The 25,501-nt window shown below is 40.1% G+C and overlaps 1 protein-coding gene across 2 annotated transcripts in view; it reads right to left on the bottom strand.

Annotated features, from left to right (window-relative positions):
* The window catches only part of NDST2 (N-deacetylase and N-sulfotransferase 2), a 232,444-nt gene that overhangs the window by 105,345 nt on the left and 101,598 nt on the right, over nucleotides 1-25,501 (bottom strand). For both annotated transcript variants that reach the window (XM_053691994.1, XM_053691995.1), the window contains exon 2: nucleotides 5,444-6,768. In XM_053691994.1, coding sequence (XP_053547969.1) covers nucleotides 5,444-6,436 — 993 coding nt within the window. In that variant the 5' untranslated portion in view covers nucleotides 6,437-6,768. The remainder of the gene's footprint in view (nucleotides 1-5,443; nucleotides 6,769-25,501) is intronic.

Below are 25,501 nucleotides of genomic sequence, written 5' to 3'. Positions count from 1 at the left end.
TTGGAACTGGATGTATCACTCCCATCTTTAACAGGTCTTCTATGCAATGTAAGAATCCCTGTCTCTTAATTTGGTTTGAGGATAATTGAGACCTGTGGAACCTTCCCCTTGGGGGTAGTTCCTTGAATTCCAGAAGATAACCTTGAGAAACTATTTCTAGCGCCCAAGGATCCTGAACATCTCTTGCCCAAGCCTGAGCAAAGAGAGAGAGTCTGCCCCCCACTAGATCCGGTTCCGGATCGGGGGCTATCCCTTCATGCTGTTTTGGTAGCAGTGGTAGGCTTCTTGGCCTGCTTACCCTTGTTCCAGCCTTGCATTGGTTTCCAGGCTGGTTTGGGTTGTGAAGTATTACCTTCTTGTTTAGAGGATGCAGAATTAGAGGCTGGTCCGTTTCTGCGAAAGGGACGAAAATTAGGCTTATTTTTAGCCTTAAAAGACCTATCCTGTGGGAGGGCGTGGCCCTTTCCTCCAGTGATGTCTGAAATAATCTCTTTCAAATCTGGTCCAAATAATGTTTTACCTTTGAAAGGAATGTTAAGCAATTTTGTCTTGGATGACACATCCGCTGACCAAGACTTTAGCCAAAGCGCTCTGCCCGCCACGATAGCAAACCCTGAATTTTTCGCCGCTAATCTAGCTAATTGCAAAGCGGCATCTAAAACAAAAGAGTTAGCCAATTTAAGTGCTTGAACTCTGTCCATAACCTCCTCATACGAAGATTCTCTACTGAGCGACTTTTCTAGTTCCTCGAACCAGAAGCACGCTGCCGTAGTGACAGGAACAATGCATGAAATTGGTTGTAGAAGGAACCCTTGCTGTACAAAAATCTTTTTAAGCAAACCCTCTAATTTTTTATCCATAGGATCTTTAAAAGCACAACTGTCTTCGATAGGAATAGTAGTGCGTTTGTTTAGAGTAGAAACCGCCCCCTCGACCTTGGGGACTGTCTGCCATAAGTCCTTTCTGGGGTCGACTATAGGAAATAATTTCTTAAATATAGGGGGGGGAACAAAAGGTATGCCGGGCCTTTCCCACTCTTTATTTACTATGTCCGCCACCCGCTTGGGTATAGGAAAAGCGTCGGGGGGCACCGGAACCTCTAGGAACTTGTCCATCTTACATAATTTCTCTGGAATGACCAAATTGTCACAATCATCCAGAGTAGATAACACCTCCTTAAGCAGTGCGCGGAGATGTTCTAATTTAAATTTAAATGTCACAACATCAGTTTCAGCTTGATGAGAAATTTTTCCTGAATCTGAGATTTCTCCATCAGACAAAACCTCCCTCATGGCCCCTTGAGATTGGTGTGAGGGTATGTCAGAACAAATATCATCAGCGCCCTCCTGCTCTTCAGTGTTTAAAACAGAGCAATCGCGCTTTCTCTGATAAGTAGGCATTTTGGATAAAAGATTTGCTATGGAGTTATCCATTACAGCCGTTAATTGTTGCATGGTAATAAGTATTGGCGCACTAGATGTACTAGGGGCCTCCTGTGTGGGCAAAACTGGTGTAGACACATTAGGGGATGATGTAGTATCATGTTTACTCCCCTCATTTGAGGAATCATCTTGGGCAATATCATCATCTGTGGCATTACTGTCCTTACTTTGTTTGGACACTATGGCACACTTATCACATAAATTTAAATGGGGAGACACATTGGCTTTCATACATATAGAACATAGCTTATCTGATGGTACAGACATGTTAAACAGGCTTAAACTTGTCAACCAAGCACAAAAAACGTTTTAAAATAAAACCGTTACTGTCTCTTTAAATTTCAAACTGAAAACACTTTATTACTGAATATGTGAAAAAGTATGAAGGAATTGTTCAAAAATTACCAAAATTTCACCACAGTGTCTTAAAGCATTAAAAGTATTGCACACCAAATTTCAGAGCTTTAACCCTTAAAATAACGGAACCGGAGCCGTTTTTACATTTAACCCCTATACAGTCCCAGCTATATGCTTTGCTGAGACCCAACCAAGCCCAGAGGGGAATACGATACCAAATGACGCCTTCTATAAGCTTTTTCAGTGATTCTTAGCTCCTCACACATGCATCTGCATGCCTTGCTCTCCAAAAACAACTGCGCATTAATGGCGCGAAAATGAGGCTCTGTCTATAACTAGAAAGGCCCCCATCTGAAAAAGGTGTCCAACACAGTGCCTGCCGTTTTTGCCAAGATTATAATACCAATTATTAGTTAGAATCTGCATAATATGCCTAGTAAAGCAATCGTTTTAGCCCAGAAAAATGTCTACCAGTTTTTAAGCCCTTTATTCTTTTATGTTTAACTAAGAAAATGGCTTACCGGTCCCCATGAGGGGAAATGACAGCCTTCCAGCATTACATGGTCTTGTTAGAAATATGGCTAGTCATACCTTAAGCAGAAAAGTCTGCTAACTGTTTCCCCCAACTGAAGTTACTTCATCTCAACAGTCCTGTGTGGAAACAGCAATCGATTTTAGTTACTGTCTGCTAAAATCATCTTCCTCTTACAAACAGAAATCTTCATCCTTTTTCTGTTTCAGAGTAAATAGTACATACCAGCACTATTTTAATATAACAAACACTTGATAGAAGAATAAAAACTACATTTAAACACCAAAAAACTCTTAACCATCTCCGTGGAGATGTTGCCTGTGCAACGGCAAAGAGAATGACTGGGGTGGGCGGAGCCTAGGAGGGATCATGTGACCAGCTTTGCTGGGACTCTTTGCCATTTCCTGTTGGGGAAGAGAATATCCCACAAGTAAGGATGACGCCGTGGACCGGACACACCAATGTTGGAGAAATAAGGTTAATGCATAATGTCTGTGAATCTAGACACTGTCCACACAATTATTCAGTTTGATGGATGTTATATAGACGATGTTTATGAAGAAAAGACATAACACTTAGTGGTATATAGAAACAAATATTTTGACTCAAAATTAGGAGGGATTGTATGTTTCACAACCAAGAACCATAGCAAGTTAAAAGCACTTATGTGGGTCTAATCTCATTTATTAAATGGACATTAAAGATAGTTATTTTGCTTCCATTGACTCGCAGACAGATCTAAACACATCCTGATGTAATGTATCATACAGAGAGAATAAACTAGACCTGAGGAGATTTTAGCTGTAAGTTTAGTAGCTGGTTTTAACAAAAATCTTCACAGACTTCAAGGGAGATTGTTTTCTGGTTGTACCAACTTTTATCCACATTAGCGCAGCAGAATCTGTTGGCGCTCTACAAATAACCCATAAAAATAATGGTGTCAACTACACTTAAAGTGCTATAAAACATTTTGAGTTATGTGCATATTATAAAAAGGGTCACCGCCATCCCCTTATCAGTGTCCTACTCCAAACCTTGTTGTATCCTATAACAAAGTGTGCATGTGATGTTAATTACTTATGCAAGCAAGGGGGGGGAGGGGGGCTTGAGGAGGTACAGCAGGTACTGCTATTGTGTGTTGCCAAAAGGCTTACTCGTGTCCATGGGGATAATGTCACATGCTTTGTGAAAGCTTCAGCATTATACTGTGCACTGCTTTAGCCAGGTGTCATGTGACTATGCCCCCTTGCATGTGCATGAGTGCATTCTGCAGAAGCTATGGCCTGTATAGCACCTTCCATATATGGAAATGTCTGGGGGGGGGGGGGGGTTGCTGCAAACAAAACTATGCCTGAATTAAAGGGATTAATGGGGGTTAAAGGGCCACTAAACTCAAAATCTTTCTTTCATGATTCAGATAGAACATACAAATTTAAACAACATTACAATTTACTTCTATTTATTTTGCTTCATTTTTTTTAGATATCCTTATTTGAAGAAAAAGCAATGCACATGGGTGAGCCAATCACATGAGGCTTATATGTGCAGCAACCTTATATCAGCAGCTACTGAGCATATCTAGATATGCTTTTCAGCAAAGAATATCAAGAGAATAAAACAAATTAGATAATAGAAGTAAATTAGAAAGATGTTTAAAAATGCATTCTCTTTCTAAATCATGAAAGAAAAAATGTGGGTTTCATGTCCCTTTAAAGCAAACTGTTTTGCAGGTAAGCTTTGGCTGCATTATGTATTTAGAAACTTGTTAGTTCATACAGTTTTATGTCCCTTTAACTCTATGCAATATTGTGCAGCTGTCTACATATGTATGTATTTAGCAGATCTCACAGTAAACAGTATATATGTAATGCAATAGATTTTCTCATTGTTTTACATCTGGGCTGTAGCAACTTAATAAAACTTTAAAATCCAAGACTGGGCATTTTAGAGTATTATACTATGTGTATGAATTGCATGCCATTGTGCTAGGGGTACACATTATCCTATAGCAGATAACTCTGCTCATCTATATCCAGGGATGAAAGTTATAGTAGACAATACCAAAAGAAAACAGATTTAAAATACCCAGGAAAAAGCTGGGTTTATTGCAGACCTTGTGCACACATGAGTGCGTGTCTGTGTGTCAGTGCATTTACACCAGCTGGCACAGGTTAATGACCAATATATGAACAGTAGATAAGAATCAGTCATTGCACACAGGATATGTACATTGTTGACCGAGATCTGAACAATCCTTGGGTAACATGAGTTTCAAACGTCTGATCAGTTGGGTCCTTCACAAATGATGAGCTTACAAGTTGCTTTCGATAAATATCTACAACCAATCAACCTCAGTAACATAGCACAAAACTGATAAAGCCTTACAGCAGGATAATGCCAAATAAAGGGATTACCATAATAAGATTTCAGTCACATGATTTGGGGGTTTCGTGTGTACATTTTCCATAATGGAATGAATGTAATTAAGCTTCTTTTGAAGAAGATTAGCTGACTGCTTAAAACAGTAAATGGATTTTAAGGGACAAATTTGTTTAAACATATCTGTTCATTTTATTTTTCACGAAACGCACAGTTGTGTGAATTTATTTCATCTATGTTATCTTGTACTACGGTCTTTCCTAAACATCACAAGCTAGTTATAATCAAAACTATTTGCCTTGTGACATATGAAACATAAAGCAGGTATTAAGTTTTATTGTAAAATTGTGTATACAATAAGGAAAAAAAGAATTGTGCGCCAAAGCACGAGAAGTTTCACATTATCTGCGTTAATTGTATTAGCGTTAATTTAGAGGCTATACATCATTTGGCGGATCTTTTGGGAGAGGACAAACACAACATCTTTTAATCCAAACTCATGAAACAAATGTTTAACTTGTCGGATTATTCAAACAACAAATTTCACATTTTCTAATTGCTTTCAGACAATATGTTGGTCTTAATTCATGATAGATCGGTAAATCTCCCTCAAAGATTTACACAAATGTTATGTTTCACTGCCTACAGAGATAACATCCAACTTATTTTAGGTTAAAATTATGAACACAGTAAAGAACATCAATATGAAAGGTGTATTTATTGTGCTGCTTACCTCAACATCTGACACTTTCATGCGGGTGCCTTCTTTGCCGACAAATATATCATCTATATCAACCAAGATGTAGCGATCAAGAGTAAGACAGAGGCGCTTGCCAGTCAGGTAGGCAATAGCATCCACAAAAATGAGCTTGTGCAGCCAAAAGTTAAGATTATTTCCAAACAATACCCTCTGGATTCCATCATGTAAACCTAAATCCTGTACCACCGTGGCATGAAGTGCTTTGTGTGTGGCTAGATGTGGGATTGATTCTGCCGACTTGGTACTGGCCAGAAGTACAGGTTCATACGTGCTATGATTAGACTGGAATACCGTCCAGTCATCCCCAGGGAGAGGCCCCTGCTCCACTTCATTGGCTCTTGTGACATACAGAAGAGGAGCGTTTGGGTTGATGTGGTAGTCCCGCAAGCCCAAGTTGGAATGTAAAAACAGGGGGAAGCCTTTTAATTGTGCACTTAATAAGCTGTTTTCATTAGCTTTAAAGAACCCAATTATACCCACCCCATACTCCACACAGTATTTGTCCAGCAACTCCCTGTTCCAAGCATCTAAATTCACATACTTTAGGATGTTCTCATAAATAATCAGAGCATAACGTCCCCGATCTTTGTCAGTCAAGGTTGGCATGTCACCCTTTCCAGGGGCAATTTCTGTCCTATATTTGAACCTTCCAGATTCCAAGATAGCTACAATCTCCTGCCCAAGCTGGGAGTAGATGCTCTCCACAAAAACAAGTACCACTGGTTCCGTGCGGGAAGTGTCCATGGATTTGGCAATCCTCCAGCTTGCCTGGGGCTGCACCACAACCCTTTGTTGACTGCTACAGTCGCTAAATGGTAGTGGAGGTGGCTCCTTGATTTTCGGGCTGTTGGTCACATAGTAAGCAAGAAAACACATGGAAGCCAAGCTAAAAGCTATAAGAAACAGGATCAAGCGATGGAGTTCAGGCTGTCGCATGTGACGCACTAGTTTCCATAGATGAACCATGGTGAGGCCACCCTCCTCACCCCCTCAGTTACCCGAACTGTTTGATCTCTGTCCTGTGGTAGTAGAATCCCTCCAGGTAACAGCTGTGAAAGCACAGGACAAGGTAGAAAAAACAGGAAGCACAGAGGTAAGATCCCCTCCAGCCAGCCATTTATGTCAGGTGACCATGGCCACAAAGTCCCATCGCTACTCCAGCCTCCGATTTGTTTGTTTTTTTACTATATGTCCCCCAGAAAAGGAAATCCCAGTTGCCTCTTACATCTCTCCTTCCAGGGTGCAGCACTTTTTGGGAAAGAAGTCAAGTGTAGTCTACTTGGTAAGGACTCAAGACACTGTTGAAACAAAAAACAACAACAAAAATAAGTAAAAAATCATAAAAAGTTTTATTTTCTTATAGTTAGAAACTCATATGGTGATACTACTGTCCATTCAAATTCCTCAAAAGGTAGCATTAACATATTTCAATGGTTTTTAATAATTATAGAACACTGATACATTTTAACAAACCATAATCCTTTCAGATACAACAAAGTCTCCCACCATTATTGAAAGTGTGTATATATATATTGTTTAAGTGCTGTAAATCAAACCTTAATCAAGGCATGATTTAGGTCAGCTAAGAACTGACTGGCCTCTGGATGTGCACAGTATATTGTGAATCATCATCATGTACTCTGCCATTCTGTAATTAAGTATCTGTGATCAGATTAAGTTGCTTCCGAGTGTTCTTGCCGGTTCCTGAAGACATAACCTCTTCTGCTTAGACATAAAACCTCCCTAACAAACACCACTCCGGAATAAACTAAATAGACAAACAACTGCATATAATCTGCATCCGGAACTGATCACAAGTTCTAGGATGCAAACACATCTGTTACACTTCCAGGTTTTACTTTTTTTATTTCAAATTGGCCATAAAACAATCTGGTCAGCAAAAAGCTATTTGCAATAATTTCCCAAAACTACAGGGGAAGTAGTGATGTCAGCAAGGAGAGGGGTGGGAGCTGCAAGCTGGGACATTCTATAGTTCAGGCTTTTGTGGCTAGAATAGGATTCTTTTTCTGTTGATCTAATTTTCTGGTTAGAGAGCACAATAGGAGGTGGAGCCAACGAGTCTATTAGAGTCAGTACAGGAAAGCAAGGTGATGTAGGGTCTCTGGGGAAGATAAATATCAACAGACCACACACGGAGGTTTATAAAAGTAGTTACCATAATGGCAGTAACAAGTTGTAGACTTCATCACACAGACAGCTCAGGCTATAAACAAAAATGACACACTTGGTGCAGCTTCTGGTCTATTTTACAGTGTCACTGAAAACCTAAGGGAGCATAATGGTTGCACAATACAGTGGAATGGTCTATAATATAGCTGAAGGGTTGTATAATACAGTAGAATGGTCATATAATACAGCTGAAGGGTTGTATAATACAGTAGAATGGTCTATAATATAGCTGAAGGGTTGTATAATACAGTAAAATGGTCTATAATACAGTAGAATGGTCTATAATAAAGCTGAAGGGTTGTATAATACAGTAGAATGTCTATAATACAGCTGAAGGGTTGTATAATACAGTAGAATGGTCATATAATATAGCTGAAGGGGTGTCTAATACAGTAGAATGTCTATAATACAGCTGAAGGGTTGTATAATACAGTAGAATGTCTATAATACAGCTGAAGGGTTGTATAATACAGTAGAATGGTCATATAATATAGCTGAAGGGGTGTCTAATACAGTAGAATGTCTATAATACAGCTGAAGGGTTGTATAATACAGTAGAATGTCTATAATACAGCTGAAGGGTTGTATAATACAGTAGAATGTCTATAATACAGCTGAAGGGTTGTATAATACAGTAGAATGTCTATAATACAGCTGAAGGGTTGTATAATACAGTAGAATGGTCATATAATATAGCTGAAGGGTTGTATAATACAGTAGAATGGTCTATAATACAGCTGAAGTGTTGTATAATACAGTAGAATGGTCATATAATACAGCTGAAGTGTTGTATAATACAGTAGAATGGTCTATAATACAGCTGAAGTGTTGTATAATACAGTAGAATGGTCATATAATATAGCTGAAGGGTTGTATAATACAGTAGAATGGTCATATAATATAGCTGAAGGGCTGTATAATACAGTAGAATGTACATATAATACAGCTGAAGGGTTGTATAATACAGTAGAATGGTCATATAATACAGTAGAATGGTCATAATTTAGCTGAAGGGTTGTATAATACAGTACAATGGTCTATAATACAGCTGAAGTGTATAATACAGTAGAATGGTCATATAATATAGCTGAAGGGCTGTATAATACAGTACAATGGTCTATAATACAGCTGAAGTGTTGTATAATACAGTAGACTGGTCATATAATATAGCTGAAGGGTTGTATAATACAGTAGAATGGTCATATAATATAGCTGAAGGGTTGTATAATACAGTAGAATGGTTATATAATATAGCTGAAGGGTTGTATAATACAGTAGAATGGTCATATAATACAGCTGAAGGGTTGAATAATACAGTAGAATGGTCATATAATACAGCTGAAGGGTTGTATAATACAGTAGAATGGTCATATAATACAGCTGAAGGGTTGTATAATACAGTAGAATGGTCATATAATATAGCTGAAGGGTTGTATAATACAGTAGAATGGTTATATAATATAGCTGAAGGGCTGTCTAATACAGTAGAATGGTCATATAATACAGCTGAAGGGTTGTATAATACAGTAGAATGGTCATATAATACAGCTGAAGGGTTGTATAATACAGTAGAATGGTCATATAATACAGCTGAAGGGTTGTATAATACAGTAGAATGGTCATATAATACAGCTGAAGGGTTGTATAATACAGTAGAATGGTCATATAATATAGCTGAAGGGTTGTATAATAGTCAATTGTTATATAGTAGAGTAGAATGGTCGCACAATAAACTAAAATGGTTGTACAATAAAGCTCTGGTTAAAAAATGTTGCTGCACGAGGCGGTGGCCCTTATCTTTATATTACAGCACTGTTGTCCCAGGAACATTAGCCTTGGTAAAGCATATGGACTAATAACACACATTATCACTAGACCGGGTAACGAAGAGTCAAGTCTTTAAACTATATTTAACACTAAAAGGTCAGTATGTGTTTCTATAGAGTAACATACCAGTCAAGTCTAAAATGTTTTTAAAATAAACAAATTTGTACTGCAATTGTTTTTCAATAACCTGGTCATCCAGACCACTATTAACCATATACAAACCATGCCCTCCCTCACAGTTCTTAACCCTGTAGCCGATCCTCCCTGTACAGCTATACAACACTGAACGGTATCAGCAAACATCTCCCTTAACCCCAAACAACTACCCCTACTTGACCCCTGGTATAAAAGGGCAGTAAACACAAGACATTTCTGTTGTGTTGCTATAACATATCTGCCATGTCTAAACATTATTAAAAAAACATAATTTATGCTTACCTGATAAATTTATTTCTCTTGTAGTGTATCCAGTCCACGGATCATCCATTACTTATGGGATATTCTCCTTCCCAACAGAAAGTTGCAAGAGGATCACCCACAGCAGAGCTGCTATATAGCTCCTCCCCTAACTGCCATATCCAGTCATTCGACCGAAAAAAAGAAAGGAGAAACCATAGGGTGCAGTGGTGACTGTAGTTTAATTAAATTTTAGACCTGCCTTAAAATGACAGGGCGGGCCGTGGACTGGATACACTACAAGAGAAATAAATTTATCAGGTAAGCATAAATTATGTTTTCTCTTGTTAAGTGTATCCAGTCCACGGATCATCCATTACTTATGGGATACCAATACCAAAGCTAAAGTACACGGATGATGGGAGGGACAAGGCAGGGATTAAGCGGAAGGAACCACTGCCTGAAGAACCTTTCTCCCAAAAACAGCCTCCGAAGAAGCAAAAGTATCAAATTTGTAAAATTTTGAAAAAGTGTGAAGAGAAGACCAAGTCGCGGCCTTGCAAATCTGTTCAACAGAGGCCTCATTTTTAAAGGCCCAGGTGGAAGCCACAGCTCTAGTAGAATGAGCTGTAATTCTTTCAGGGGGCTGCTGTCCAGCAGTCTCATAGGCTAGGCGTATAATACTCCGAAGCCAAAAGGAAAGAGAGGTTGCCGAAGCTTTTTGACCTCTCCTCTGTCCAGAATAAACGACAAACAGGGAAGATGTTTGACGAAAATCTTTAGTAGCTTGTAAGTAAAACTTCAAGGCACGGACTACGTCCAGATTATGTAAAAGACGTTCCTTCTTTGAAGAAGGATTAGGACACAATGATGGAACAACAATCTCTTGATTGATATTCTTGTTAGAAACCACCTTAGGTAAAAACCCAGGTTTGGTACGCAGAACTACCTTATCTGCATGAAAAATCAGATAAGGAGAATCACATTGTAAGGCAGATAGCTCAGAGACTCTCCGAGCCGAGGAAATAGCCATCAAAAACAGAACTTTCCAAGATAAAAGCTTAATATCAATGGAATGAAGGGGTTCAAACGGAACTCCTTGAAGAACTTTAAGAACCAAGTTTAAGCTCCATGGGGGAGCAACAGGTTTAAACACAGGCTTAATTCTAACCAAAGCCTGACAAAATGCCTGGACGTCTGGAACTTCTGCCAGACGCTTGTGCAAAAGAATAGACAGAGCAGAAATCTGTCCCTTTAAGGAACTAGCTGATAATCCTTTGTCCAAACCCTCTTGGAGAAAGGACAATATCCTAGGAATCCTAACCTTACTCCATGAGTAATTCTTGGATTCACACCAGTAAAGATATGTACGCCATATCTTGTGATAGATTTTCCTGGCAACAGGCTTTCGTGCCTGTATTAAGGTATCAATGACTGACTCGGAGAAGCCACACTTTGATAGAATCAAGCGTTTAATCTCCATGCAGTCAGTCTCAGAGAAATTAGATTTGGATGATTGAAAGGACCTTGTATTAGAAGGTCCTGTCTTAGAGGCAGAGTCCATGGTGGAAAGGATGACATGTCCACTAGGTCTGCATACCAGGTCCTGCGTGGCCACGCAGCCGCTATTAGAATCACCGATGCTCTCTCCTGTTTGATTTTGGCAATCAGTCGAGGGAGCAGAGGAAACGGTGGAAACACATAAGCCAGGTTGAAGAACCAAGGCGCTGCTAGAGCATCTATCAGCGTCGATTATGGGTCCCTGGACCTGGATCCGTAACAAGGAAGCTTGGCGTTCTGGCGAGACGCCATGTCCAACTCTGGTTTGCCCCAACGATGAATCAACTGAGCAAACACCTCCGGATGGAGTTCCCACTCCCCCGGGTGAAAAGTCTGACGACTTAGAAAATCCGCCTCCCAGTTCTCCACGCCTGGTATATGGATTGCTGACAGGTGGCAAGAGTGGGTCTCTGCCCAGCGAATTATTTTTGAGACTTCTAACATCGCTAGGGAACTCCTGGTTCCCCCTTGATGGTTGATCTAAGCCACAGTCGTGATATTGTCCGACTGAAATCTGATGAACCTCAGTGTTGCTAACTGAGGCCAAGCCAGAAGAGCATTTAAAATTGCTCTTAACTCCAGAATATTTATCGGAAGGAGTTTCTCCTCCTGAGTCCACGATCCCTGTGCCTTCAGGGAGTTCCAGACTGCACCCCAACCTAGAAGACTGGCATCTGTTGTTACAATTGTCCAATATGGCCTGCGAAAGGTCATACCTTCGGACAGGTGGACCCGAGACAACCACCAGAGAAGAGAATCTCTGGTCTCTTGATCCAGATTTAGCAGAGGGGACAAATCTGTGTAATCCCCATTCCACTGACTTAGCATGCATAATTGCAGCGGTCTGAGATGTAGGCGCGCAAACGGCACTATGTCCATTGCCGCTACCATTAAGCCGATCACCTCCATACACTGAGCCACCGAAGGGCGCGGAATGGAATGAAGAATACGGCAAGCATTTAGAAGCTTTGATAACCTGGACTCCGTCAGGTAAATTTTCATCTCTACAGAATCTATAAGAGTCCCTAAGAAGGAGACTCTTGTGAGTGGGGATAGAGAACTCTTTTCCTCGTTCACTTTCCACCCGTGCGATCTCAGAAATGCCAGAACTATCTCTGTATGAGACTTGGCAATTTGAAAGCTTGACGCCTGTATCAGGATGTCGTCTAGATACGGAACCACCGCTATGCCTCGCGGTCTTAGAACCGCCAGAAGTGAGCCCAGAACCTTCGTAAAGATTCTCGGGGCTGTAGCCAACCCGAAGGGAAGAGCTAAAAATTGGTAATGCCTGTCTAGAAAGGCAAGCCTTAGGAACCGATGATGATCTTTGTGAATCGGTATGTGAAGGTAGGCATCCTTTAAGTCCACTGTGGTCATGTACTGACCCTCTTGGATCATGGGTAGGATGGTCCGAATAGTTTCCATTTTGAAAGATGGAACTCTGAGGAATTTGTTTAAGATCTTTAGATCCAAAATTGGTCTGAAGGTTCCCTCTTTTTTGGGAACCACAAACAGATTTGAATAAAACCCCTGTCCTTGTTGCGTCCGCGGAACTGGATGGATCACTCCCATTACTAGGAGGTCTTGCACACAGCGTAGGAATGCCTCTTTCTTTATCTGATTTGCAGATAACCTTGAAAGATGAAATCTCCCTTGTGGAGGGGAAGCTTTGAAGTCCAGAAGATATCCCTGAGATATGATCTCCAACGCCCAGGGATCCTGAACATCTCTTGCCCACGCCTGGGTGAAGAGAAAAAGTCTGCCCCCTACTAGATCCGTCGCCGGATAGGGGGCCGTTCCTTCATGCTGTCTTAGAGGCAGCAGCAGGCTTTCTGGCCTGCTTGCCTTTGTTCCAGGACTGTACCTTCACCTGCGAATAAACCACATTTTTCTTCTAAACCCTGCTGTGCTATTGGATGCTTCTTTTTTTCTACAATACATTTTCCTTCTCTCTGGATAATACATTGTTCTGTGAATAGTAAACCACAGTTTTTGTTTTCACTTTTTTTTTTTTTTTTTTTTTTTTTTTAGTTTTCAAAAAAGCTTTATTGGTGTAAATTCAAGATATAAACATACATAAATCAGAAAAATACATAAAAAATGTACAACATAATATAGACATTTTGATGCTGTTCTTCCATTTACCTTATGTCTATTTTGGGCTACAGATGTAAATGGATATACTATATGCAATAAAGTTACAATCAACAGAACATATGTGCAAACCATGAGGATATCTGAGAAGGAGTGAGCAGGGAGAGGGAAAGAGGGGGAGTGATAAAGAAGCGAGAAAGGGGAGGCGAGAGAGAAAAAAAAAAAAAAAAAAAAAAAAAAGGGGGGGGGGAAAGGAAGGGAGTGGGTAGTTAGCTCATATTGTCTTATTCCAGGTTCCCAGGATCAGTTCATGGGTTTCTAATTTTTCTATTTTAAGATAATGATATCTTTCTAAGGTAATGATCTCTGAGACTTGGTGTTTCCATTCAAGTATAGATGGAACGCATTGTTTCTTCCACTTTTGGGGTATGAGTTTTTTTGCGCCTGTTAGCATTATCAGGAGGAGAGCTAGTTTGGTAGGGTCTTTTAATTTAGGTAGAGAGCAAAACAGGATGCTCTCTGGCGAGTTTGGTATGTGAGTTCCTAGCAAATCTGATATGTAAGTAAAAACTTCCGACCAGAACTTTTGTAATCTGGGGCAGGACCACCAGATATGGACCAGGGTGCCTTCCTCGCCGCATCCTCTCCAACACTTGTTGTTTGCTGAGGGATATATTTTATGAATCCTCGAAGGGGTCAGGTACCAGCGACTTAAAAATTTTAAGTGAATTTCTTGTGTAGTGGCAGATACAGAGGAACGCTTTGTTAGTGTAAAGGCACTAATCCAAGAGTCGCGATCTATTTCATGTTGTAATTCTCTATTCCAAGCTAGAGCATAAGATGGGAGTGTAGAGGGGTCGTCCACCAGAGTCAGTTTGTATAATAAGGATATTAGGTGTCTGGGGGTATCTATTAAGGTGCAAAGTTTTTCAAAGGGTGTGAGTCCCCTCCCCATATCCTTTTTGTGCTTGTGATGAGAGATGTAATGGTGTAATTGGTTGTATCTGAGCCACGAAGAGAAGATTTCCTCGTGAGTTTCCATTAATTGAGCCTGTGATTTAGTGGTATTGTTTTCGGTGAGGAACTGCATAGTTCCTGTTTTGAGGTTGTAAGGTTGCTTAACATGGGATCCCATCTTCCAGTATGGGAGATCCATGTTTTCAATGAAGGGAGTAAGTGGAGACCACCTGGTTGAGGTTTGTGTGCTAGTAGCTAAGAGTTTATCCCATTCAGCTAGAGTTTCGTCAGTCATTGTATATTTATGTAACTGTTTTGGTCTATGTGATGGGAGAGACCATGCCAATGTGCCTACATTATTCCTTATAAAGATTTGTCTATCTAGGTGTATCCATGCCTTGTGATTAGTATTGTGGGACCATTCCACTATGTGCTGAAGGAAGATCGCTCTTCTGTAAGCCATCAAGTTTGGTACTCCCAAACCTCCTCCGTCCCTTGTTATGTACATAGTTTTACGTGGAACTCTAGGTTTTAGGGTGGCCCATATGTAACTTTCAATTATGGATTGTAGTTGTTTAATATATCCTTCGTGCATTGGTATTGGGAGCGCCTGGAGTACGTACAGAATTCTTGGTAGAACATTCATTTTAATTACTCCAATCCTCCCCAACCAAGACAGGGGTTTGTTTTTCCAGCTTGAAAGGTCTCTAATTATTTCATTTTTTAGTGGAATATAATTATGTTTGAAAAGGTCTTGTACGTAGGGTGTCAAAAACACCCCTAGGTATTTAAGCTTGTGTTGGGCTATAGGGATATTATATAGTTCCTTTAATTTTTGTATATGGTGAGTTTGGGTATTAATATTCAGCAGCTCTGATTTATTTAGATTAAGAAGGAAATTAGACACCTCCCCATATGACTCTAATTCTTTTAATAATTCAGGTAAAGAGGTCTCTGCCTCGGTGAGAGTGAAGAGGATATCGTCTGCATATAGTGCCTGCTTGTATTCTGTGTCCCCAACAGTTATCCCCTTAATTTTGGAGTTTTTTCTAATTTTTTGAGCAAGTATTTCGATGGAAATGGCAAACAATAGGGGCGATAACGGGCATCCCTGTCTGGTCCCGTTCTTGATGTAGAAGGGGTCTGATAGTGTACCATTGACTCGCACTCTTGCGTTAGGGGCTGAATATAGGGCCATAGTCATGTTTAAGAATGGCTCTGGGATTCCCATCTCTCTCATTGCCTCCTGTAGAAAAGACCAACTGACCCTATCAAAGGCCTTTTCCGCGTCTGTCGAGAATAGTACCATTGGGACCCCCACTACTCTAGCATGGTTTGTTAGTTGTATGACTTTGATTATGTTATCCCTAGCTTCCCTTCCAGGTATAAATCCCACCTGATCATTGGAGATCAAGGTGGGCAAAAATTTGTTTAGTCTGTTTGCTAAAATCTTAGCTAGTATCTTCATGTCCGAATTTATTAATGATATTGGTCGGAAGTTTCCTGGGCATGTGGCTGGTTTGCCTGGTTTGGCTAGCACTGTAATATGTGCTTCTAATAACATCTTTGATAGCGTGGGGTCTTCTCTAAGATTGTTAAATAGGTTCAACATGTGTGCTGCTAAGGCTCCTTCACATTTTTTATAGTATTTTGATGTGAACCCATCGGGTCCCGGGCTTTTATTTGAAGGGGATTCAGTAATAGCTTGGTGGAGTTCCTCTCCTGTTATAGGGGCCGCTAATGTGTCTGCTGCTTTCTTATCTAGGACTGGGAGACCTAAATCTTTAAAGTAAAGGTTTGACTTTTCTTTGTAAGGTAGGGTGTCTTGAGTTTTATCTACGTCTATGTTATAGAGTGTATTATAGAATTTTCTGAAGGTTGCGGCAATTTTGGAGCTATCCTTAACTGTTTGCCCCTCTGGGGTGGTGAGGGAATGAATGTAAGTGTTTAATTGTTTCCTTCTTAAGTTTCTAGCCAATATTCTGCCCGGTTTATTTCCACCTTCATAATAAAACTGTTTGAGGTATAGTGCTTTGCGTTGGTGGGTCTCTGTCAGATGTTGTTTCAGCGCAAGTCTTGCGTCCATGAGGTCGTGTTGGATTGTATCGTCTGAAGGGTTGTTTTTGTGTTTGGTTTCTAGTGTACTAACTCTCTGTAATAGGTTCGAATGTTTTTCCCTAGCTTGCCTGTTTAGCTTGGATTTTTGTTTTATTAATGTCCCTCTAATGACTGTTTTATGTGCTTCCCATTCCACTTGATGGGAGGTTGAGGATTGGGAGTTAATTGTAAAGTAGTCTTTTATGTCTTTTTGAATTTCCTCTAACAGTAAAGGGTCATTTAGTAAGGAGTCGTCCATTCTCCATATCCTAGCTGCTATTGGGATGTCTGGCCAGAGAACTCTACACGTGACCGGGGCGTGATCTGACCAGGTTATAGGCCCGATTTCGCAGTCACAGACAATAGAAAGGCCCTGTGTGTCAGTGAATATATGATCAATTCTGGTGTAGGAATTATGAGGGCTGGAGTAGAAAGTGAAATCCTTATCTGAGGGGTGGAGAGTTCTCCAGGTGTCGTGAAGTGTGAGGTTTTGAAGGGTACCTTTGATAGATTTCAAAGTGGCTTTAGTCGCACTGGACATTCCTCTAGAGGAGTCCAGGGATGGTTCAAGTGAAATATTAAAGTCTCCTGCAGTGAAGATTATTCCCTGAGAGTAATCTAGAATTACATTAGCTATTTTTTTAAAGAACCCAGCTTGTGCTTGATTAGGTGCATATATATTAAGGAGTGTTATATGGTGTCCGTACAGAAGACCTCTTAGTAGAATAAAGCGCCCTTCGGGGTCCCTTTCAGTATGAGTAATTTGTAGTGGGAGAGTCCTATGGATAAGAATGCCGACTCCGGCTCGCTTGTCCGGGCCTGAGGCAAAATAAGCAACGGGATAATGTGTGTTATACCATTTGGGCTCCCTGCCTTTCTGGAAATGGGTCTCCTGGAGCATTAGAATGTGACTATTTAATTTATTCAATTCTCGAAAGGCAATAGAGCGTTTACCAGGGTTGTTCAAACCCTTCGCATTTATTGTGGTTATTTGTATGGTGTGGTCCTGGAATTTGCTAACTTTAGGGTGCATTGTTGAGCTTTAGAAGGAGGGAGAGGGAAAGGGGAAGAGAGAGAGAAAAAAAAAAAAAAAAAAAAAAAAAAAAAAAGGGGGAGATAGACAACTGAAAAGTCAGAAAGGTTTCCTTCTTTCAGTATATCCCAGAGTTAAAGCAACGAGTTTGGTAATAGTGGAGAGAGGGAAACACAAAAAGAAAAGGTTTCTGTTTTGAAGTGGGTTTTTTTTTTCCCCCTTTTTTCCTCCTCTCTCCCCTTTGTTGTTTTTGAAATTCAAAAATGTAAACAATAACCTTTCAAATAAGTAAGAACTTAGCCTAACGGAGGTAGTATACCCATGTGTAGCTAATAAAACTTAAAGATATTGTATTTGTTAAGAAGAACCTGGCATTTGGGGGAGGGAAGGAGGGAGACATATAGGAGGGGAAAAGGAGCTGAGAAAGGGGTAGGTGGGGGAAGGATAATGGGCAATGGGGTGGATCAAGTAGTGATATGTGGCAACTTAGATCTGCATCGTCTTGGGCGACAGAGTTATCTAAATCAATGGACATACTATAGTATAATCGCGTCTTCTAGCATATCACATACATATCTGACATTTCTATTGGTGTATGCGTCCTACAAGATGAGGGAAGGGAGGATAGAGGGGGAGAAGAAGGGAAAGGAGAGGGTGGGGGGGGGAGAATAGGAGTAGAGGAAAAGGGGGAGGAATGGAGGGGAGGAGGAGAAAGGGGGAGGGGGAGGAGGGGGGAGGGGGAGTGGGAGGGGGAAGAGGGGGGAGAGGAGGAGGAGGGGAGGGGAAAGGGGGAGGGGGAAGAGAGGGGGGAGGGGAGGAGGGGGAAAGGGTGGGAAGGGAAAGGAGGGATAAGAGAGGGAGAGGGGGAAGGGGAGGGGGAATAAGGTAAGGGGAATGGGGGAGGAGAGCGTTATGGATGGCAAGAGGAGGACTGAAGATCACATATCTAAAGATGGGGGGAAAGAGCATTGTGTCAATGTTACAACATATTTCTAATATGAGGGCAATATTGTCTAATGACTTAGAATGTATGCCCAGCAACAGATTAACAATTATATTAATTCCACAAGCCTTAACCTCTCCGTCGGCCTTCTTGTAAAAAAAAAAAAAAAAAATATATAAATCAAATATACAGGAACATTCAGGATGTATAGCATATTACTACATTCAAGGTGCATAACATATTACTTTTGCATTGCTTAACCAGAAATTAACGTAGAACAATTCAACCAACAATATCAAACTCAAAGTCATGTCAGCGTTATAAGTGTATGGAAATTGAGGCATACGCTTGTCATTTACCCCTTGCGGGGACAGTTTATCCCTAACATAACGTTTTCAAACAGTTGTCTAAATTTGAACAATAGGAGGGGTACTTATCTATGTGGTTGAGATTAAGTTCCTTGTTGGAGCAGATACATCTTTTCCTGGGGTAATGTCCTTGTTCTTGTCAATAGAGTCTGGTAGATTTAGATCCTTGAAGAAAAGGTTGGGGTCAGAACCAGGTCTGTAGATGAGAGTCCTGCTGTTGTGGATAACAATGATGGAGACTGGAAAGCCCCATCTATACTGTACTTTATGTTTACGGAGGTGTGAGGTGATATGAGAGAGGTCACGCCTTTTCTGTAAAGTTGCCGGAGAAAGGTCTGAAAAAATTTGTATTTCTTCTCCTGCATGGAATATAGGATGTTTCGCCCTGGCACTCTTTAGGATGTCCTCCTTATCCTTGAAGCTGAGGAACTTCACTATTATGTCTCTCGGTGGGGCTTTAGGTGGAGGTTTTGATCTGAGAGCTCTGTGGGCCCTTTCAATAGAAATCTCCTGTGCATCTGGGGATCCCTTAATGACCCTAAAAAGAGCTTGTAAATAGCCTTCGATTGCCGGTGGGTGAATTGACTCTGAGATTCCTCTGAATCTAAGATTGTTTCGCCTACAGCGATTGTCAAGATCCTCTAATTTGTCGGTTAGAAAATGTAGATGGTCAGATTGATTCTGCAGCTCCATTGAATTATTTTGCATGTCAGCGGCAAAGACGTTGTGTTGTTCTTCTATCTTTAGGACTCTGTTGTCTAAGGCACTCAAGTCCTTTCTCAGATCCCCGAATAGATTCCTCATCTCCTGTAAAACCCCTTTAATGTCCTCCTTTGATGACAGGTGTAGGATATCTTGTTTTGTAACGAAGGAGGGTGAGGGGGTATCATTTTGTACCGGAATGGCTGGCGTGGATGTGTGATTGTCAGCCATGTTGTCTTGTGTAGTGGTAGGTTTAGGTTCTGCAGGCTTAAGAAAGTGACTGAGGGGGTTAGAGTTGATGGGTTTCACAGCCTTAGTCTGCTTTTTACAAGGCATCACATTAAAAACAATTACAGTGGAAGTAGAGAATGTCTTTCAACCGTAGACAGATTGGATTTCCCAGCTCCCTTATAATGTACTTTCAGTATATATCACAATTCTTCTTTGTTGATAGGCAGAACACTCTCTAAAAAAACATATCCTTTACAGCTCTGGATACTGAGTATGTCCCATGAACTCACCAGCTATTTACCCCACTGTTTCTGTGCCTGGGAAAGGGACAGTGTATAGTACTGATATAATGCGATCCAATTTGCTGCCCACATGTAATTGTTGATAATATTTTATTGATGGGATGCGCTACTTATAAGCTGCGCTTCTTATTATAGCCGGTGCAAGCCTATTATGTCTTATCGTGCCCAGCTAAGTGTAAGTCCGGAGAGTATGCGCTAGTTGTTAATCCTTTCTCAAGGCAGGAAAGATCTTATTATTCTGTGACAAGTCCCTACCGGGACCGCAAAGAAAATGGAGGCCGCGGTTTGAAAAGTTTGTCACAGGAGCGGGTGCTCTCTCTAACGTGATTGAGCTAGCAGCGGTGAGGTTCTCACCTTCTCCGCTGTCAAGGTCTGCCTCCGCTTGCCTGCCTTTGCCCCAGGAGAGATCAGGGTAGGATGGGTACGTTACCGGCCTCTTCACCAGTTAGAATGGCTGATGTCTCAGCAAAGCCGCGTGGGTTTCCGATGCAGCGCAGGGTTCTTGAAACGATGTGCCGGGTAAATTATACTTCGTTCAGATGTGACCGGAGGGTTCTCAAAGTGGTCAGCTTACATGCCCTTTATGAGGTGGAAAAGGGGGAGAGGGATTTTGCCAGGTTTTAAAGGTTTTGCTTACATGGGTATTAGGAGCCTATTTAGAAAGCGGCCATCTCCCAGCGTGGCCAGACTCCGCCTTTGTTTTCACTTTTTATATAGAAATTAGCAGGTTTATATCTTGTGCGGGCAGCTAATAGAAAGCTAAAAAGCACCATATGTACTCTCTGCGCTAAGGGTAATAAAATTACATTATGGTGCCTGCTTTTTATCTTGGGTTTTATTCAAACACACACAGAAAGACACTAACAGATATTCACACTCTCTTAAACACTCTAACACACACACTAACACTAAATACACACACACACACTCAGAAAGACACTAACACACTCACTTTCACACAGACAAAGACACTAACACACTCACTTTCACACAGACAAAGACACTAACACACTCACAACAGCACACACTCTTTCACACACAGACTCACACACGCACAAAGACACTTGCACATACAGACAGGAGACAAATAACTGTAGGTATGTACAGTATGTCGCAAATGAACAATGTCACCGTTTTTGGTTGTGGCCGTTTCCCACAAAATCCAGATATTTGCATGTCTGGGCCTGACTCCGCTTCAAGCCCAGACACACAGGTGGCAACCCTACTTCAGCACTGTATGTATAACATTGTTACACACGCTACTGCTATGCGCTGCTCAAGACATTTTTCAACAAAGGATAGCAAGAAAAAAATAAATGTAAATTTAATAAAAAAGTAAAATGTTTTAAAAGCCATACACTGTATCTAAATGATGATCGTTGCATTTTAACTTCCATGCTCCTTTAGAAGTTTTCATCTAAATCGGCTAAAAAAAAAAAAAAAAAGTCCCGTCATTCTGTAAAGAAATTCAGAGCATACACAAGGAAACTCAAATAGCAGCAACAACTACGTATAAAAAGATTCCAAGAAACGACTGACTCGTTACAAGAGCATTATTACAAAATGAACTTTACTGGATTTATTTTATGAATATTTCTACCATGTGAAGACACAAGGTGTGTCTTACTCTACTTATAGGAATAGACAGAGAAGTGAATGGAATTAGCTGCAAAACAAATGAGTGACCGAAGTAAAACCAGCAAATAATCCATGTGAAGTTTTCTCTATGAAATACTTTGTCAGCAACTCCAATATCTGTACGTATAGAATGTCCTGCAAACCATATGCGCACAAACACAAAGCGGGCCACTCGTACATTTCAATACCCACTGGAGGGGGCAGTCTGGGCATAACTGGCTTTGTCCTAACACAAAACAAAGTTACTGTGGAACACGGGAAAAAGCTAAAAGATGCCAAGGGTTAACTTGAAAAATACAACAAAAACAAAAACCATTGTTGTTTATTTGTTAAGTGTCACCATGTCCCAAAGGGCAGAGAACATGATCATGGTGATATAGGATACTTTAGAGCAGAACCCGTCTCCTGTTAACATTTTCATGTTTAATCACAAAGGACTTACAATCTAAAGATAGTGGTCTGCTTTCATAAATCTTCCTCCATATACAAAGAGCCATTTGGCACAATGTCAAGTGCTTTCTGCTTGTTAAACCAATTACACCAGTCCGAGGGTCTGTTTAAGTCAAGAAAGTCGTCTTTGTTCAAAGTGAGAAACAAGAGTCAACTAAGAATCTTACTTGGCAAAGTGCTGTGGGTTGAGGAACCAGCATAAATGGAGCGGTCTTACATTCTTTATTTGTGAGGGTCCTGCTCTTAATGCAAAATACAAGTAATGTATTACTGCAGCGTACTTTTGTTTTCAGACCTGTATCTGATAAGTTATGACACATTATGTGTTATTATCTAATACTTGTGCTACCTTATCAAAACACAAGCAAGCCAGTGCACATGTATACAACGGGTGTATGCTGCTATCCTAGTAAATGCAGGTAAAGCCACGTGCACATATATACAACTGATGTATGTTGCAACCCTAGTAAAATGCTACTGAACCATGAGTAAAAAAAAAAAAGCTACATAAATCTAAGCTCCGAATGTTTGTGCAAGGACTTCTGAGGAACCAGTACACAACTGTGACTCCAATAAAACAGGTACACAACGTGCTCTAAAAACAAGTCTGAAGAACGACAATGTGTGCTATAGTCCTATTATCACTAAAAGAAATTGAGATCCTGCTGTCTGCACAATGTGAGCAGATTGTAATCACCAAGATACGTTAGTGCATAACTATTTGTTGCCCCCACCCCAAAAAAATGTGCAAATCGTATAGAACAACATTATGGGGAATCTAGTAGTGACTCTACTTCCTGTTAAGAGCAACCAACTCAAAGAATAAAGTGTTAATCCTGTTTGGCTGGAGGCTACTTCATAAGGCAGGAGAAAAGGTTCGTTTGTCAGTCTAAGGAGAGTGCTTAATGAGTCTGATATAGATGAAAACTTTAGTACTTGTGTCATGGAAATTAACCCCTTGGCTGATATAACGGCTGCAATTTCCTCTGGTATGTAAGGGGCATGAAACCCAAAATATACTTCTATTATCAATTTTGCTTCTCTCTCTTGGTATCCTTTATTGAAAAAGCAACAATGCACTACTAGGAGCTAGCTGAACACATCCGTAAGCCAATGATGAGAGATATAAATGCAGCCACCTCCCAGATCCTGAGCCTACCTAGGTATGCTTTTCAACAACAAATACCAAGAAATCGAAGCAAATTAGATAATAGAAGTAAATTGGAAATTTGTGTAAAATGATATGCTTTATCTGAATCATGAAAGAAAAATGTTTGGGAATGAAAATTATAAACCACATATAAATGTTCTCTATAATAGTACATTGAATGTATTTGCCCCCTTGTCTGTACTCTTGACTAGATTTGCAGTAGTTATTAGAGTAATGTCTTGTGTGGGAACTAGTTGATATATGATGTATTGTTCCTATATAAAAAATAAAAACTACAAATTGTATATAATGTATCCCTAAAACACTGTACTCTATGTCTCTGCCCCCTGATTAGGAGATATGCTTATGGAGATATATATTAGAATTTATGAATAAATTACTTTTTTGATACATATGTAATATGAGCTAAAATGTATTATGGATCGGATAGATACATCCTTATCTTGATGTTGTTCCTTATTCTGCTGGATTTGATGAATGCCATAATTTTGCATTAATCTTTTTACTTACAAGTTTATATTAGTCACTTCACTCATATTTGTTTCTTTGGTCATAGTATAACAACCAATAATATTTCACCATTCGTCTGAGGGCTGGACATTCTCCAATCAATAAATTCTAGGTCTGTCCAGTGACGTCATTACGTCCTGACGAAGCCCGTTGTTTAGCCAATGGGGGTGAAACGCGCGTAGGTGTGGCTAAACGGTCTGATGCCGAAAGACTTTCTAAATTTATGGCGCTGAAATAAAGCTATTTCCAAGTGATAATCAAAGGATTGAATATTATTGGCACACATACAGGATCCATGCTTCAAGGGTACATTGATATGCAGTCATAAGGAGAGGTATTGCTCAAGTCATAACGGAACCGCTAGATGTGGAGCCTGTCTATATGGTTGGCAGGTGATCTGGAACACATTTTGCCTCCTTGCTGTACTCCTGATGTGTTGTATGGACTGTCTTTAGTCACTTGAAATGGAACATTGCTAATACGTATGTTTGCTGTTAAGCTGCTGTGCTATTAATTCAGCTGTTTGGCTTTTTGCTGGACGTTTAACTATTTGCTCCATGCTTACTTTGATCTGCATGGATGTGTGTGCTTTCTGCTGCTTACTAACAAGTGACATTAATAACAGAACTGCTAAGCATGGAAAATGAATACTTTTCCATCTACCTCATTTAACAACTATAATATTGCCATCCTTATGATAATTATACATGCATAGATCCCCATGTTCTCCTGGCCAGAGACAAGACCAGTTATATATATAGGGTTTGGTTCAGCAGGGTGTTGCATGTCAAGCGATCTATCTACACATCAGACGTGACCATTTTATGTATATATGTGTTTCTAACTGTTCTAGCACACTTTATAAGTGATAAGATGTGTGTATACCTGCTATGATGACAGGATATTCCTCAACCAATAGCACAATATTATAATACATTCAATTACATATTTGAAGAGAGTGCTGAATTCCCTTTCTTTTACACTAAGACTTTCATATCTTTAGTGTCTACCTTTGGTAATTTAAAAGAAATAGTATTTTGGGTCTGCACCATTATCTTTGAGAGATTTTTTCTGAGCTAACTAAGGTACATATTTTATTTGTTGAGCTTGCTTATCATCTATTGTATACATTTACTTCTATTATCAATTTTGCTTCTCTCTCTTGGTATCTTTTATTGAAGGAGCAACAATGCACTACTAGGGAGCTAGCTGAACACATCCGTAAGCCAATGATAAGAGATATATGCAGCCACCAATCAGCAGCTAGCTCCCAGATCCTGAGCCTAGCTATGTATGCTTTTCAACAACATACCAAGAAATTAAAGCAAATTAGATTATAGAAGTAATTGGAAATTTGTTTAAAATTATATGCTTTATCTGAATCATGAAAAAAAAATGTTTGGGATTTATGCCCCTTTAAAGCGTTTTTTGTTCACCAGTAATGAATGTCATCTATCACCTAGTAGGCAAACTGTCATGAGATGATTACACGCCAAACACCTTCAAATCAAACACCTTGAGTATGTTCAATTCATCTCCATTGCGGAGGCCATATATAATGT

Source organism: Bombina bombina, chromosome 9 (genome assembly GCF_027579735.1).
Source record: "Bombina bombina isolate aBomBom1 chromosome 9, aBomBom1.pri, whole genome shotgun sequence".
Lineage (NCBI taxonomy): Eukaryota > Metazoa > Chordata > Amphibia > Anura > Bombinatoridae > Bombina > Bombina bombina.
This window is presented reverse-complemented; position numbering and strand designations above follow the sequence as displayed.